Source organism: Sceloporus occidentalis, unplaced genomic scaffold (assembly GCF_023333645.1).
Source record: "Sceloporus occidentalis isolate IW3139 unplaced genomic scaffold, rSceOcc1.0.p SCAF_2, whole genome shotgun sequence".
NCBI lineage: Eukaryota > Metazoa > Chordata > Lepidosauria > Squamata > Phrynosomatidae > Sceloporus > Sceloporus occidentalis.
Genome location: NW_028316982.1, coordinates 155,826,718 through 155,843,730, shown reverse-complemented (window position 1 = coordinate 155,843,730; position 17,013 = coordinate 155,826,718). Strand labels below are relative to the sequence as shown.

The 17,013-nt window shown below is 45.2% G+C and overlaps 1 protein-coding gene across 1 annotated transcript in view; it reads right to left on the bottom strand.

Moving 5' to 3' along the window:
* The window catches only part of OBI1 (ORC ubiquitin ligase 1), a 49,653-nt gene that overhangs the window by 18,292 nt on the left and 14,348 nt on the right, over window positions 1-17,013 (bottom strand). The window contains exons 2-4 of the mRNA XM_089511184.1: window positions 16,737-16,872; window positions 13,497-13,588; window positions 10,467-10,715 (exon numbers count right to left, since the gene is read on the bottom strand). Coding sequence (XP_089367310.1) covers window positions 10,467-10,715; window positions 13,497-13,588; window positions 16,737-16,872 — 477 coding nt within the window. The remainder of the gene's footprint in view (window positions 1-10,466; window positions 10,716-13,496; window positions 13,589-16,736; window positions 16,873-17,013) is intronic.

The window sequence follows — 17,013 nt, the reverse complement described above, 5'->3', positions numbered from 1 at the left end:
CCCTTTTGTTCAAGGAAGAGGCAAAATCTCCTCCATTTAAAGGCATAGGAACGCTGAGTAGAAGGTTTCCTCGCGGCCAGGATCACCGACTTCACGGCGTCAGGGAGGGCGGTCAGGGTAGGATTCTCCAAGCCACCAGCGGTAGGCTGTCGATGTCCGGATGGAGGATCCGTCCGTCCCGGATCGACAGCAGGTCCCGGCGAGGTTCGAGACGAAGAAAGCACCTCCTGGAAAGATGTAGAAGGGATGCGAACCAGGGCTGTCTCGGCCACCACGGCGTGATCAAGATCGCGTCCGTGTGGTCTAACATCATCTTGGAGACCACCCTGATGATCAGAGGAAAAGGGGGAAAGGCATAAAGGAACTCCTCCGTCCACAGGAAGGCGAATGCGTCTCCGAGGGATCCGGTCATTGGCCTCCTGGAGCAGAACTGGGGACAATGGCTGTTCCAAGCGGTCGCGAAGATGTCGATCTGGGGGGTTCCCCACCTGTCGAACAAGACGCCGACCGTTTCTGGATGGAGCCTCCACTCGTGGCATACCGAGGACGATCTGCTCAGGCGGTCTGCCAAGTCGTTGTCCTCTCCCGGCAGGTGGATTGCTTGAAGAAGAACCTGTCTCCGAATGCACCAATCCCAGATGCGGAGGGTCATCTCGAGGAGAGTGCTTGACTTGGTGCCACCCTGTTTGTTGATGTAATACATCACAGTGGTGTTGTCTGTCTTCAAAAGCACCACCTTGCCTGTCACAGCGGGTTCGAAGGCCCTCAGAGCCTTTTCGACTGCAAGCATCTCGAGGGCATTGATGTGAAGAAGGCTGTCCGAGTCCGACCACCTGTCCTTTACGACTAAGTCGAGGAGGTGGGCGCCCCAACCCTCTAGGGATGCGTCGGTTGTCAGCGTGACCTCTGACTGCGGCTGGTGGAAGGGCATCCCGGCGCACACGTTGTGTTCGTCTAGCCACCAACCCAGAGAGGCGGCTACCGGTCTCGGTACCGTTAACCATCTGGTCGGGGAATCCTCTATCGGAGAGAAGACGGAGAGAAACCAAGCCTGGAGCGGACGTAGGCGGAGTCTCGACCACGGTGTCACAAAGGTCGTGGACGCCATGTGTCCTAGGGCGATCTGGACGTCCCTGGCTCTGACTCTTCTGTGAGATATGCAGGGGCTGAGTGATGTTACCAGTGCTTGGAACCGGTCTGGTGGAAGAAAGGCGGAGCATCTTTCGGAGTCGAGGATGGCTCCGATGAATTTGATCTGCCTGGACGGGGTGAAGTGAGATTTTTCTCTGTTGATTACCAGTCCGAGAGAGTCCAGCAGTCGGATTGCGAATGAAATTGCGTCCTGAAGGTCCTGCTGGGAGTCCGCGACAAACAGCCAGTCGTCTAAATAAGGGAAGACTCTGTAACCCTTCTGGTGGAGATAAGCTACCACCGGGGCCATGCACTTTGTGAAGACCCGTGGAGCTGTGGCCAGACCGAATGGAAGGACATTGTAATGGAAGGCGTCGGAGCCGACGGCGAAGGCGAGGAACCTCCTGTGGGACTCCCGAATTCCGATGTGGAAGTAGGCGTCCTTCAAATCGATCGTCGCGAACCACAGGCCCTGGTGTAGGAGAGGCAAAATGGAGGCTAAAGTTACCATACGAAAACGGCGGTATTGGAGGAAGAGGTTCAAATCTCTCAAGTCCAGAATTGGTCTAATGCCCCCATCGGACTTCGGTACCGTGAAGTACCTGGAGAAGAAGGCCGCATGGAAGGAATCGGGGGCTAGGGGGGAAATAGCCCCTTTGTCCAGTAAGGCGCGCACTTCGTCGAGAAGGGTGTCCGAGGGTGGGGTAGAAATGAAAGCCCCGGTGGTCGGGAGCTCTTCGAACTCAAGGGTATAGCCCCTGCGGACGATGTTTAGCACCCAAGAGTCGGAAGAAATGGAGGCCCACACGTTGGTAAAGGGCCTAAGAATGTCCAAAAAGCATCTGGGGGAGGCGAAGTGCGCGGTAAGGTCTCATGCCCTCTTTTTGGACTGATCAGGGTCCTGCCGCCGGTTCTTGCGGTACCGAGAAGGCTGGTTGCGACGACCAGAGGATGACGGAGACTGGGAAGGGTATCTCTGGCGTTGAGAGCCCTGCTGTTGGAACTGCCGGTCCTGGTAGGAGGACCTGCTGAATTGGCCTTGCTGCTGTTGCCAAGGGCGGAACCTCCTACGGAACGGAGCAGGGGTGGGGGCAGACATACCGTGCTTCCTCGCCGCTGCCTTCAGTCTAAACTTCCGGTTTAGCCTGTCATCCGTCTCAGCATGGAAGAGGCCCGAATCATCTATGGGCATGTCCTCGATCGTAGACCTCACGTTGGCGTTTAGGTCCGAACCCCGCAACCAAGCGTGCCTCCTCAGGGCGAGGGAAGCTGCCATGGCCCTGCCCGAGCACTCCACGACGTTCCTGGAAGCAGTGATGAGCCATGCGCCGATAGAATGGGTCTCATCCCTAATCTCAGTGAGGGTTCGCTGGGCTTCATCCGGAACGTCGGGCACGATGGGGGAGATGCCTTCCATAAGGGTCTGAATATATGCACCCATACACGCGGTGTAGTTGGTTGCCTTAACCGCCAGTGCTGCAGCCGCGTATGCCTTCCTGGCCAAGGCATCGACCTTCTTAGCCTCCTTATCAAACGGCACAGCAGCTTGCCGTTGGGTCGCAGTTTGCTGAGCACCTTCGACAATGGCAGAATTCTGCCGAGGGTGGGAGGTCAGCCACGGAGCCGTTGGAGCAGAAACCTTGTAAAGGGATTCGATCTTGCGCGGTGGCCCCACCAGGGAGGAGGGGCAGTCCCACGAGCGTCTGACCAGGGCTTCCAGGGACGGCATAAAGGGAACCAGAGGTGTAGAGTGGGCCCTGCTGCGAACCCTGCGTTCAAGGGGGTCCCTGGCCTCTTCCTCGGGATATTGGAGATCAATGTCCAGAGCCCTGGACATTTTGATCACATGCTCGAGGAACGACCTGACATCATCTGTAGGAGAGGCCGTCTCTGGGTGGTGCAAGAGCTGTGGAGAGCTCCGGGCCGGGTCGTCGTCTCCCGAAGAGTATTCCGAATCCACAGGCTCGGGTTCGGAGTCAGAAACAGCCAAGTCCACCGCGGCATAAGGTCTGGGGTGCTCGACAGGCCTGTCCACACGCCGGGATGGAGCCGCTGTCGATGGGCCTGGTCGGTCAGGAAGTTCGCGACGACGAGACACTTGGTCGCGAGGTTGGTCCAAATCCCGGGGACGGTCCCGACCTCGGGAGGATTTGGAGAGGGCCACCTCCTTAGGGACCGGGAGAAAGAATTGGTCCGTCTCCGAGTCGTAATAATACTGAGGATCAGTCGGAGAGCGTGGAGCCAGCAAAACTGGAGAAGGAGACCTCGGTGGCTGATCAGCTACCTCCTCGTCGTCCGACAGGAGGAAAGGGAGCGTTGTAGCCGACTGGGTCTGAGCTGGCACGGTCTGGGCAGCGGTGTCCCGAAGGCGACTAGCAGTCGGCTGGTGAAGGCTTCCCGTGGGAGAACGATTGTCCACCATAGGCGTGGCCAGAGGGTCGGCCCGTCCCGGAGAGTCGGGACGCGGGCGGTCACGGCGGGACTCCCGGTGCGGTTTGCGAGGGAGGGAAGCATCGTCCGAGCGCCTCTTGGAAGGTGAGCCCTTATGGGAGCTAGTCTTGGAGGTCGACTTGGACCTCTTAGCCGAAGAGGATGAGGTCGCCTCCGGTGCTGAAGACTGCCTCTTCTTGGCTGACTTGTGACGAGGCGGTGCATCCGGAGGGAAAAACTGGATCGGGGACTCCGAGATAGTAGCCGTCCGACCAGCTCGCTCTTCGGTACGGGCAACGGAATCCCTCGAGCCCGAGGGTTCCTCGGAGGCGGTGTTCCTCGGAGTGGGGTCCGAACCAGGCTTGGACTTGGACCTCTTTTTCTCCGGAGCCGCCCGGGACGTTCCCGGTGTCTCAGATGGAACTCCTTCCGTACGGCCGGTAGCCGTTTCCTGCCCGACTGACCCCGATGTGCGGGAATGTTTTAGGGGTTTGGGGGCGGCATCCCGGGCCGGCTGGCGAGAAGAGTCTGAACTCCCCTTGTCCTGCCCCAAAGAAGTAGAAGGAGGAGCGCTGGAAGGGCCGCTGCGCGCCTGGGCAGGTGGAGCCGAGGCAGAAGGAGCTGACGCCGGGCGAGGGTCCCCTTCCCTGATCTTGCCCTGGGCAATAGCAGACGTAAGCCGCGACTCCCGATTTTTACGGGCTTGGGAGGACATGGACTTACAGAGGCTGCAGACCCTAGGGTCGTGGTCCCGGCCCAGGCAGAAGAGGCAAGAAGAATGGGGGTCCTGGACAGGAACCTTTCCGCTGCAGATGTCACATTTCTTAAAAGGGGGAGACATCTCGCGAATCAAAGGGAGATCCAAAGCCGAAGTCAAACAGTCCAAATGTCCGAGTTACCAGGGGCGGGAGAGAGAGAATAGTCGAAAACAGTCCGAAAGTCAAAAAACGAGAGTGATTCCAAGAGCAAGCGAAAGTTCCTAGGAGCAGCGAGCGCGGCGGAAAAAAGGAACTGGGGAAAAGAGCGGGAAGGCAGGGGCCTTATAACGGGTGGGCGGAGTTACCGCCAAAAAGTTTCAATATGTTGCAGAGTTAACTCTGCCCAGTGATTCCAGAAGGTTCCGAGCAGCACTGCGCAGGCGCAGTAAAACCCATTTGTATGATTCGCAGAGACCACGAAGAAGAAATGACATATTTGAAATAGCAACAGTTAACCCAAGCTGCCTTCCCTCCTCCCCTACCACACTCCACCAGACAGGGACACCACTTAAAAATTACCCTGGGAAATGGCTTGCAAAAACCAAAGAGAGAACAGACATTTTTAATTTATATTCCCAAAATACGCCGCAAGGCTTCTATCCAGGGAAATAAACAGAGCCGTGTTAGCTCAGTCTGACAGTCATCAAGGGGGATATACTAATGGCAATTCCATGTTTCCCCCCTTTCTCCACATGACTAAATACTTTAAATGCATTAACATTACAATGTGCAGGTATCAGCAAAATGAATGTTGAACAGCCTCTTTACTCTCCCAACCAGACTATAAGACTGCCCAGTGGCTTTTCCATATTTTTTTAAAGGACAGATTCAAATGAATGCAAAGGAAATCCATGATGACAACTCATTTGCCATTTCTCTTGCTTCCAGAATGTTGCTATTAATAAGCCTCTTGATTAACAGACTCTCTTGTCTCACTGAATGGCATTGTCCCAAGCCAGTTAAGTCCAAGATATTTGGAAAGGACAACCGTAAATCAAGAAAACCCCGCCAATTATGATGATGGCAATATTTTGCTTCCCCCCAAAAGTGGGATTCTAGACAGCTTACAGTTTAAGTCTATTGTCCTGTTTCATTGCTTAAAATTGGCTTGGAAAGTGGGTGGCCCTACAGATGTTGCTAGATAGTAACACCCATCAACACAGCCAATGGTAAGGGATCATAGGAGCTGCAGTCCAACATCTTGAAAGTTTCAGGCACAACATGTTTAGCTATGACTATGATGCCCGGCAAACTGGAAAAAGTTTCCTGGTGATCCACCAGTTTTTGTGTGAGATGAAATTGTCATGTCTAACTTTGCCTCACATGATTCCATATGTCCTCAATTGAGACTAAAATAGAACCGAGTAGAAAGTTAATTTTATGTGTATGCGGCTGACACCTGACTGTATTTGTTTGGCAGAGAACTGCAGACCCATCCATACAAAACAAATATTTCACATTCACGGTTTAGGCCACTGACCTGCAGGCAGCAAATGGGAAGTTGGAATGCCATCCCCAAAGCCATACACACAAACATACATATCATATCAGGGAACAACTCTTCCTGAATGTATTTTTTAAAAATATTAAGACCTCTTCTTGTATGATAATGATTCAACATGTCCCTCCCAGGCCATTATCCTTTTGGTACACTATCCTTGTAGTGGAGGTTCTTTTCAATAGTTCAAGGAAAGGCAGATAAAACTTGCTGGCTCCAAGCTGTCTCCTTCTCTAGTGCCACACTATATTTTTGCAATACTGGTTGATTCTCCCTTATCCAAAATGCTTGGAACCAGAAGGATTTTGAATTTTTGAGTATCTGCATATACATAATGGACACAGGACCAAGGTCTAAACATAAAATTCACTTATGGTTCATAAACACCTTATAAACATGGTCTGAAGGTAATTTTATACATAATATTTTTAATAGTTTTGTGAATGAAATAAAGTTCATGTACAGTCCGTCCTCGCCTTACGCGGGGGATCCGTTCCAGATCCCTCCGCGTAAGGTGAATTCCGCCTATGCTCGAGCCCCATTGGAAACAATGGGGCTCGTGCGCGGCGGTGCAGGCACGCGCGGGGAGCAACGGGCGCGCACGCCCATTCAATTGAATGGGACTCGCTGCCCCTTCCGCCCCGCGGCTTGAGCGCATATGCTCAAGGCCACGTATGGCACGCCTGCGTATGGCGCGGGCGCACTGTACACTGAACCATCAGAAAGCAAAAGTGTCTCTATTTCAGTGACTCATATGCACTATTTTGGATTTGGGAGTATTTTGAATTTCAGCATGGGATAAAGGATACTCAACCTGTATATTGATGGTTTTGTGCAATGTTTGTATAATATTTAATAACCACACTTTATATCTATGTTTTGTACTGGTTTTGTATACAAATATATATTTTAGTGGCCTTGTTATTCAGTTACCTTATGCTATTTTCTATAATTATGTTTTTGTAATTTCAGTTGCCCCTCCTAACTCGTGGATCTGAGATCCACGACCTTGCTTATGCACGGAGGGGCGACCTCAGTTACTTCTAAAGACATGCTTGCCCAGCGCCCTATTCAAGCCTATGAGCTTGAATATGCGTGAGGCTCCGTTTTTGCATGTGTCTGTGTGTGTATGTGTGTGTTCCGGAATGGATCCCCCATGAAAACGGAGGGCCAACTGTATACTCATTTATACTATACTAGCTGTACCCAGCCATGCGTTGCTGTGGCTCAGTTTGGTTAAATGGAAAAGAAAGAAAAGAGAAAGCGCACGTTTCTAAAATATGTAATTTCACAATGCTTGTACGTATACAATATTTTTGTTGTTTCATTGTCTGTGTAGATATAGAGATAGTCTGGTTTGCCGACTCTACAACACACAACATATAATTGTCCATGTGAGAAGCAATCCATGTCTAGATCTAAACTGCACAATTCTAAAGATTGGCCCTGAGCTTTGTTGATGGTGATTGCAAACGCCAATCGGACTGGGAATTGCAATCTCTTAAATTGAAATGACATATCCATTGGGTGGTGTCACTGTTACGTTCAACAGATGGCGCTGGTTTTTTTAAAACATATTTTTACCTGTCACAGGTGTGACATCTATATATAAAAACCTATTAGGTACTGTATATAAAAACATGTGTGTATTCGAATGGAACATTGTGTCAAAATTTCAAACCAATTGGTGAAGAACCTTTGGAGATTTAAGATTTTGAACAAACAAACATTTACATTTTTATTTATATAGATGGACTACAATTATAAGCTTTCAAAACATTTCAGTTTTGCTTGATTTCTGACTTCCATTTTTTGTTATTTTTGTTTTGCTTCCTTCAGAGCCATTATGTCACCACTGCCTATACTGGTGTAGCTACACTGGCACAATACACTGACAGGGTTCTAGCCATTACCCCAAGCTTGGTGGTATAGGCCATACAAACATTACCACCTGTATCTACTGGTTGTAAGAACTGGACTCTAAAAACAATACCTTTTCCAGAATGGATGGATGCTGTGCTTCATTGCAAAGCTTGGGAAAGTTATTTTGGTGACTATAATTCCCAGAATCCCCTAGATGGCTCAGCGTGGAGCCAAAAAAATAACCTTTTAAAGTTCTGTCCCTGAAACACACAAACTTTTGTATCAGCTCACACATTCTCAATCAGCCAGTGAAAGCAAGGATGTATGACCTCTTCCAGCCAACTGAACAACATCTGTAAATCAGATGGATGACTATCAGATATATTGCATAGATTATTGGTAGAATGAAAGGGCATGAAAAGCCAGTCTAATACAATTAACAGCTGTTGGATTGGCAAAAAATGACAAAACAGGCAATTAGTGACACAAATAGTCAATGTTTTGCTATAGGTTGTCCAAAAAGGGTAGTGACACAAATAGTCAATGTTTTGCTATAGGTTTTCCAAAAGGGGCAGGAGGAGGAGAAGAAGGAGGTGGTGGTAGTAGTGGTCAGATGGCTGATCAAACATTGCCAAAGTATCCAAACATTAAGATGATTTTAGTATTTCATATAACAATGCATAAAATTAACTCTGGAAGTCCAGATAAACTGTGCTCTTTGTAAATGTCATGGTTACCAGTGTCACTCTGAACATTCTTCCAGAGTTTGGAAAAGGGATTTTTTTAAAGGGGGGGGAGACTGCAGTTCCCAGAATCCCTCAGTCAGAATGGGCAGTAGCTGAATGGTTTTGAGAGCTGTAGCCCCAAAAAGTAAGTCGTCCAACCCCTGGAACTTAACCCCCTGTATACCAGGCTAGTGTTAGTGGTAGTCTGTTTGTCTGGAGAAGAGGCAGTCAGCTTGTTGGCAGACAGGGTTGCACACTTCCCCAAAGTGGCAGGTATATAGTCTTGGGTGTGCCTCCTTAATCCAGATTTCTCCCCAGACATTCAGACTCAGGCTTCTGTGACACAGGCTTATGAACCAACTGCAGGTCTTCTTGAACAGGAATGAATGCATTTGCTATCACAACCCATTAGGCTACTGTAATGCCAGGACAGGCTGAGGTTTGCAAAACACATTTTGTTTCCTCTCCTGCTACTTTTGTCCGAAGTCCCAGGTACAAAACAGCAACTCAGGAGAAGAGATGCAGAATTGCTGAACAAGGTGATTCTGAGTATACGGATTTACAAAATGATAAATATACCCGATTCTCCATGCCCACAAAGCTTTCTTGGTCTTAGCAGCTTAACGGGAGGGGGAAAAAGAGATTTTGTTGTCACTATTGTTAAAGTACAGTATTGAGGAGCAGAAGCCTGTAATTGCTGCTTTTACCATACAGTTTATTTATTAATGTAGCTTAAAAATCTACTTCAGTGGCATTTTCAATCCAGTTTTTCAGCCTTTCATGGAAATAATTATCACTTTTCAGTGAAGGATAACATATAAGTTTATAAAAACTCTACGCAACACACCAAACTTGTTACTATTCTTGTTCATTCCTGCACATGGCAGGTAGAAGTTAGGCCAGCTCTCCCAAGCCTGATGCTATCCAGAAATTTTAGTCTATAACTCCTAACTTCCCAGACCATTGATAGCGTTTACTAGGGCTTCTGGAAGCTGTAATCCAAAACATCTAGAGGATCTCTTGTTGTGCAAGGCTATTGGGAAGGAGAAAAATAAGCTTTTGAGAGATCACAGCTACATCTACAGTACCGGATTAATGCACTTTGACTCCACTCTAACTGCCATGGCTCAATGCTATGGAATTCTGGGATCTGTAGTTTGTTGTTGCACCAGAGCTCTCTGACAGCGAAGGCTAAATATCCCACAAAATTACAAATCTCAGAATTCCTTTGCATTGAGCCATGGCAGTTAATTGGTCAAATTGTATTAATTCTGCAGTGCAGATGCAGCCAAAACATTAAGGCAGTGGATGTTTGATCTTAGATTGCAAAGGGGGGGGGGGGGGGAGAGAAAGGGGAATTCAGGACAAAAAAGTAAAACTTGGGAAAACTGTTTTGGATTACAATGTCCAGAATCTCCTGACCAGCATGGCCCATTCGGATCCTAGTCCAGAAAGTAACTCTTCCAAGCTCTGCTAAAGAACATTTATCAGGCAAAAATCTGTCACTTGCACAGAAACATTCTTGATTTTATAGAGTATTTGACTGTGGCCAAATAGTCAAATGTGCGGGATGCAGTGGCTTAGTAGTTAAGATGCCACTTCTGATGACTGGAAGATCAGAAGGTTGGCAGTTCGAGGCCCAAGTGCTGTATGACAGGGTGAGCTCCCATGACCAGCCTGAGCATCTGCCAACCTAGCAGTTCGAAAACATGCAAATGCAAGTAGATAAATAAGTACCACTTCAGTGGGAAGATAACAGCGTTCGGTGGAATCATGCTAGCCACATGACCACTGGAATTGTCTTTGGACAATGCTGACTCTTCGGCTTAGTAATGGAGATGAGCGCCACCCCCTACAGTCGGTTATGCCTAAATGTTCATGTCAAGGGCCTACCTTTACCTTTACCTTTAAATAGCAGAAGGTCAATCACCCAGTATTCCAGCCCTATTCTGCTTTCTGGAGTATCCAGGAATTTCTCAAAGGTCAAACAGCTCTTTCCCCTGCCTGTTAAAAATTAAATATTTAGATGGCTGCCCGATCAGTTTAGCAGACATTTATTACCTCGGTTAACTTGTCCATGTCGTCCTTTGCTTTTTCATACATATCATTTGCAGCCTGAAGCTTCTGAGTCCACGTTGCCAAAGTCTCAGGATCAACTTTGTGCTCCTCATCTGAGAGTTGAGGACTCTCCCGGTTTTTGTCAGACACATCCAGTGTTAAGGGCTGCAGGACAGATTTGAGCTGGGACTCCAAGCTGCAGTTTTTCTCTTTCACCTCTTCCACCTCTTTCTGCAGAGATTCGATCTCATCCTTCAGAATGAAACAAACCATTATCAATTGTGTGAGAATCTGAGTACCTTTTTTGTGTGGCAGCAAGAGGGAGAAAAAGATACACAACATCATCACAGGCTGAGAGATAACTACACTGTTTAATTATACCTAAGGAGTTGGCCAGGAACGTAAAAGATTTAGTCCAATCCTCCACCAAGACAGAAATTCTGAAAATACTAGGCTGACCATATTTCCTTGAGACAAAAATAAGACACTGGGATGGCAAAAATGGGACAGGTAAGATGAAAACATAAGATGATAACAAGTTTTATTACATACACATATTGAGCTAACAATTATTCTTCACTGACAGAACTCATACAAAAATTTAGATAAATGTAAAGGGGGACTGTATTAAACCACAATCATACCATGAATATTTATCCGATGAAGTATTCCTATGCAGCAAATTTCAGTCTTTCAATACTTCATCATAAAATTTCTCGCACTCCATGACACAATATTTGTTTTATTTTGTTTTGGGGTGGTTGTTTCCTCCCCCCCCCTTTTTTTTTTGGATAGACACAATTTCAAACAAGGATCTTCAAGGGCATTTTTCATGAAAACAGGACAAAATTGGCATTAATATTAAAACAACAGGAGACCTGAAAATATGAAAAAAATGGTATGTCCTGTTTAAAACGGTGCATATGGTCAGCCTAGGAAATATCCTTTTACATGATAACTACTAACTCCTGCTGCCCAAACACTCTCACCAGCTGCTTTACTTCAAAAATGGAAGACAAATCTATTTTGACTCTGCTCATACTTATCTTTTGTTAAGCAACTGTTGACATTTTTGTCAATTTTGTGTTGGTTTTTTTTGTAATTTGCAAGTGGTTGTTTTCCTTTGGTTTCCCACTGGTTTATTTGTGACTGTGTGTTTTGCCAGTTCATTGACAAGCTTCACTTTTTCTGAAGAGGAGCTACTTCCGAACAAGAACTAATTATTATTAATTTTATTTATACCTGTCTTTCCCACCAAAACTGGTATTCAACCTGGCATATGTATGTATGTATGTATGTGTATGTGTATATATATATCCTGTTTCATGTTAACTGTTTACCATCATCCTTATCTACTGTGCTAACTTTGCAATTATGTGAGGTGATTCTCCTTATAGTTCATGTGAAACCTAGTATAATCTTAGTTTTTCTACTGCTTTATTGCTTTTGTACTTTGCTTTGCTTATTTGTCTCCCATTGCCTATTCTATATTTAATTTAGGTCAGTGCTTTTTATCTGATGTGGTGGACCAGCAGGGATTTTTTTCCCCTGTGTGCCAGGGACTGGCATCAGATTTGCACCCATTGACTATAACTTTTTCTTTCTTTCCTGGAAATTCACCATGGAAAGAAGGTGAGCTCAAGGACTAGCATTGGTCCACAGATCACCATGTTGAGTTGTAGTGTATTAGTATTCAGAGACCCAGTGTTGTGTAATGGTTTGAGCGTTGAACTATGACTGTGGAGATCAGGGTTTGATGCTCCTGCTTGGCCATGGAAACCTACTGGGTGACCTTGGGTGAGTCCCAGAAAACCCTGTGATAGGTTCATCTTGTTGTTGTGTACCTTATGGCAACCCTAAGGCAAATTTATCATGGGGCAAGTTTCTTCAGAAGAGGTTTTCTGATCTTGAGAGTGTGTAACTTGCCCAATGTCACCTGGTGGGTTTACATGGCTGAGCTGGGATACGAACATGGTCTCCCAAGTCATAGTCCAATGCTCAAACCACTACACTACGCTGGCTCTCAGAAACAACTTGGGGGCACACAACAACCACATAACAATGCTTTTATGATATTTCTATTATTTCTATTTTATGCTCTTATTTCAATTAGATGTTTTTCCACTTTTAGTGTTGTTTAATGTTATTTCTCATATACAGTCAGCAATTTTTGTCTGTTTATTGCTAAATACCTCAATATACTACCACAGTATTTATCAGTAATGTAGTTGTATGTTTCCACAGGTACACAGAAGAACAACATGCTTGGCTTCTTCTAGCCCACATAAACCTGTTTATACACAGTAATTCATCTTTTCCCTAAAGAATCTGTGCACTGTTGTTTCACATGGCCCTCTACACCAGAGTTGGGAATTCCATAGCTGTTCAGTTTTTGTTTGGACTATAGCAATCACCATTCTGCACCACTGGCTATGTTGACTGGGGCTCCTGGAAGTTCCAGTCCAATCACTTTGGGAGGGTCACTGATTGCCACCACTAATTTACACCCAAGAACGTACTAATAGGCGTCCTGCATAGTCCATTTGCATCATGCGAAACAGCTCTTGAGTAGAAGGATCTGGACCATCAAGTGCTGTCTCTTTGACACAAAGGGTGCATCTATACTGTAGGAATAATGAAGTTTGACACCACTTTAAGTGCTATGGAATCCTGGGATTTATAGTTTTACAAAGTCTTTAGCCTTCTCTGTCAAGGAGTACTGGTGCCTCAGAAAACTACAAAACCCAGGATGGTGCAGGATGGTGCCGTGACAGTTAAAGTGGTGTTAAACTGCATTACTTCTAGTGTAGATGGCAAACCTCCTTTCAACAAATCTTGCCAACAAAACCCCATGATAGGTTTGCCTTAGGGTTGCCACAAGTCGGAAATGACTTGAAAGCATATAACAACAAAGATGCACCCAAAGTTATTAAGACCTTTAACAGCTGGAAGGAGGGAGGAAGGAAGAAGAAGGAGAGATACCATGTTCCAAGAGAAACACTGCAATATGAGATCTTCTGCACATTCTCCTACCTCGTATTCTTTGTGCAGTATCTCAAGCCTTGTTTTGCGGAGCTGTTTCCTGATCGTGGGGCTAAACACTGGATTGCTTTCGCTTGTTCCTCCTGCAGTGACACAAAAAAAGTTTGCCCAGCAATGTTTACTTCAAAAACCAACAAGCCACACAGACAAGGACACATTTTTCTAATGACTACTTACCAAGTCAGCCTTATCCTTCAGGTCACAGCTATCCTAACCACAGCTGTGATTCTTTCCACAGTTAAGTGAGAGAGTACAAGCTGTGACTTTATTTCAAGGGCAATGACATGGGTGGTACATGTTTTATGACAGTAAGCCTATTCTAGAATTAACCAAGTAAATCAGGACTGCATGGGAACAAGTTCTGCAAACTGCATGCCACTCTTTAGAGTAGGGGTGGGAAACCTGCAAATCTCAGCCCAATTTCACAGGGCCTTCCATTTAATTTTAAAGGCTCTCTTTGCAATTCTGCTCACAGGAATCTGTTCCTTTCCCAACAGCCCAGCCTGTATAGAAAACATGGAGAAAATAAAGGTGCAGACAGAGCTCAAATGCACAAAGAGGGACAACTAAAGGGAAAGAGAAAGAAAAGATGTGGTGCATGTGTAAGATACAGACAGGGGCTGAATTCATTTTGGGACATCCAGAGGAGTGAGTAAACATGTGTTTCTCTATTTTTCAGAAGCTGATGGCATAATATTCCATTCCTTCCTACACAATGTCCAAATCCCCCCCTCCCACCTCTACTGTAAAGCCCTAAAACCAGCTCACACAGCCATTCTGTACTTTGCAGCAAACAGGCAAGATCAGAGAAGCATTTGGCTACCTTCACATAGCCAGATGCACAATGGTGTCATCAGCACTGATGTTCTCCAGGGGTCTCAGCACTTAAGTTATCATTCTACGTCTGGCTGTGCGGAGCTAGCTAGATGCTTCTCCAATCCTGTTAGCTTGCTGCAAAGCACAGAATAGCTGTGTGAGGTAGTAAGTCATGGGCTGGGGACAGGCAGTGGTGGTGGTGGGGATTATATGGCTCAGCATAGCATAGGTCTGCATGTGGATATTTATGCTATGGCAAGGGGATGTTGGATTGGGAGCTATACCTAACAAACTCGGAGAAAAACATACAAAGTACAAAATATAATATAAAAAATAAACAAAAAGTAATTGAAGAATATACAGAGAATAATTACTAATTATATAATAAACAAAAATTACAGAAACAAAAAAAAATCAGGAAGGAAACTAACGATTATATAATCATATACAGAAAATAAAAGACATTGTTTTGCAAAATTGACTTTACTGACAAATAGTATTTACAATACCAGTACTTGACTGAATTGTTAAAGTGCTAAACAGAAGTCCATGAAAAAGACTGTCTCTGCCACACCAACTTTAAGTTTTGTATCCTGGAGTAAGCAGTACTTCACTTCCTCAGATATCAAACAAACCAACTTCACAAAGAACTGTCTCTATCACAACAACTTCAAGTCTTGTATGCTGGAGTAAACACTACTTCACTTCCTTAGGCATCATGCTGAATAATAAGCAAACCAACTTCACAGAGAATTGTCTCTATCACAACAACCTCATCTTGTATGCTGGAGTAAACACTACTTCACTTCCTCAGGTGTCAAGCCTGAAGAAATGTTCATAAAGTATGCCTTTAGTAGTTTCAATAGAAAGTTTTATGAGTTGCATAAAGAATAATAAGATATATTGAAAAGATGTGGTTGTATATACAACTATCTCTGGAGCTCTTAAGCAGTTTCAAAAATGCTTCCTCAGTAAAGATAAAAAGGTAACTTTTTCCAATTATTTTCCATAATAGTCCAGACTTCAAGACTCATTCGTGAGTGGAATTGACAGTACGTAATGGCTTTTCATCCAGTAGTGTATGCTGCCACCAACCTTACTCATATATGTCACTACAGCCTATTTAATTCAGTCAAGTAGTGGTCAGTAAAGTCAACTTTGCAAAACATGGTTTGTTACTTTCTGTATATGGTTATATAATTATTACTTATTTTGATTTTTTTTGGTTTGTGTAATTTTAATTCATTATATAATTAGTAGTTACACTCCATATGTTCTTTAGTTACTAACTGTTATCTGTTTTTATATTCTATTGTAGTATATTGCTGTTTTTATTGTTGTGATTTGCATTTGTATATTGTATTGGGTTGTAATCCCGCCTCGATCCACCTGGGAGAGGCAGGAAAATACAAATAAAATTATTATTATTATTATTATTATTATTATTATTATTCATTTTTAATATTAAATTTAGTACCTTGTGTGGCTTTTCCTGAATTTGTTGGCTATCGTTTTCTTTTTGAGACCCTCCTGTGTTTCCTTTGATAATGAAAGGGATCTAGGAGTCCAAGTAGACCACATGTTGAATATGAGTCAACAGTGTGATGAGACAGCTAAAAAGGCCAATGCATTTTTAGGCTGCATCAATAGAAGTATAGTACTGTATTTAGATCAAGGGAAGTAATAGTGCCACTCTATTCTGCTTTGGTCAGGCCCCACCTGGAATACTGTGTCCAGTTCTAGGCACCACAATTCAAAAAGGATGTTGAGAAACTGGAGCATGTCCAAAGGAGGGCGACTAAAATGGTGAAGGGTCTGGAAACCATGCCATATGAAGAATGATTTAGGGAGCTGGGGATGTTTAGCATTGAGAAGAAAAGGTTAAGAGGTGTTATGATAGCCCTGTTTAACTATTTGAAGGAATGCCATATGAAAGAGGGAGCAAGCTTGTTTTCTGCTGCTCCAGAGAACAGGACCCGGAACAGTGGATGCAAGCTGCAGGAAAAGAGATTCCACCTCAACATTAGAAGGAGTGTAGTGGAGTCTCCTACTTTGGAGATCTTTAAACAGAGGCCAGATGGGCATCTGTCAGGAATGCTTTGAGAGTTCCTGCAGACTGGATGGTCCTTGTGGTCTCTTCCAACTCTACGATTCTATGATTTTGTGAACCGAAGCCTTAGAGTATTAGTACAGAAAGAGATTGAGAGAGATTTGGAGAGAGCAGGGAATGTCTGACAATTTGTAGAAAAGAGTAGCTTCCAGGTTTGATTCTGACCTGCTCATTTGTGACTTACATCCCATGAAGCAGGGCAAGCAGCTCTTGACAGAAAATAACTTCTTCCATCTCTACCTTGAGGCACAAAAGGGTCTGGCATGTATTTGGTGGGGATGTTTGTGAGGGAAGAGTTATCTTACCTAGGACCTCTTTGCAGGGATTTTCAGGGGTAATCGGGATCCTACAAGCAGGACACTGGCTGTTATTCTTCAGCCACACTTCTATACAAATGGAGCAGAAGACATGATTGTTGGTGCAGATGACAGGCTGACGGACCTTGCAAGGGAGACAAAATCATAATTAAAAAATATTTAAACTGTCATACACAAACAGCTACTGCTAACTAACCCCAAGCTTTCTTAACGAAGTGGGGACTCTTTTTTTTCTTTCTGTTTTTGTAACACATTTGGATTTAGC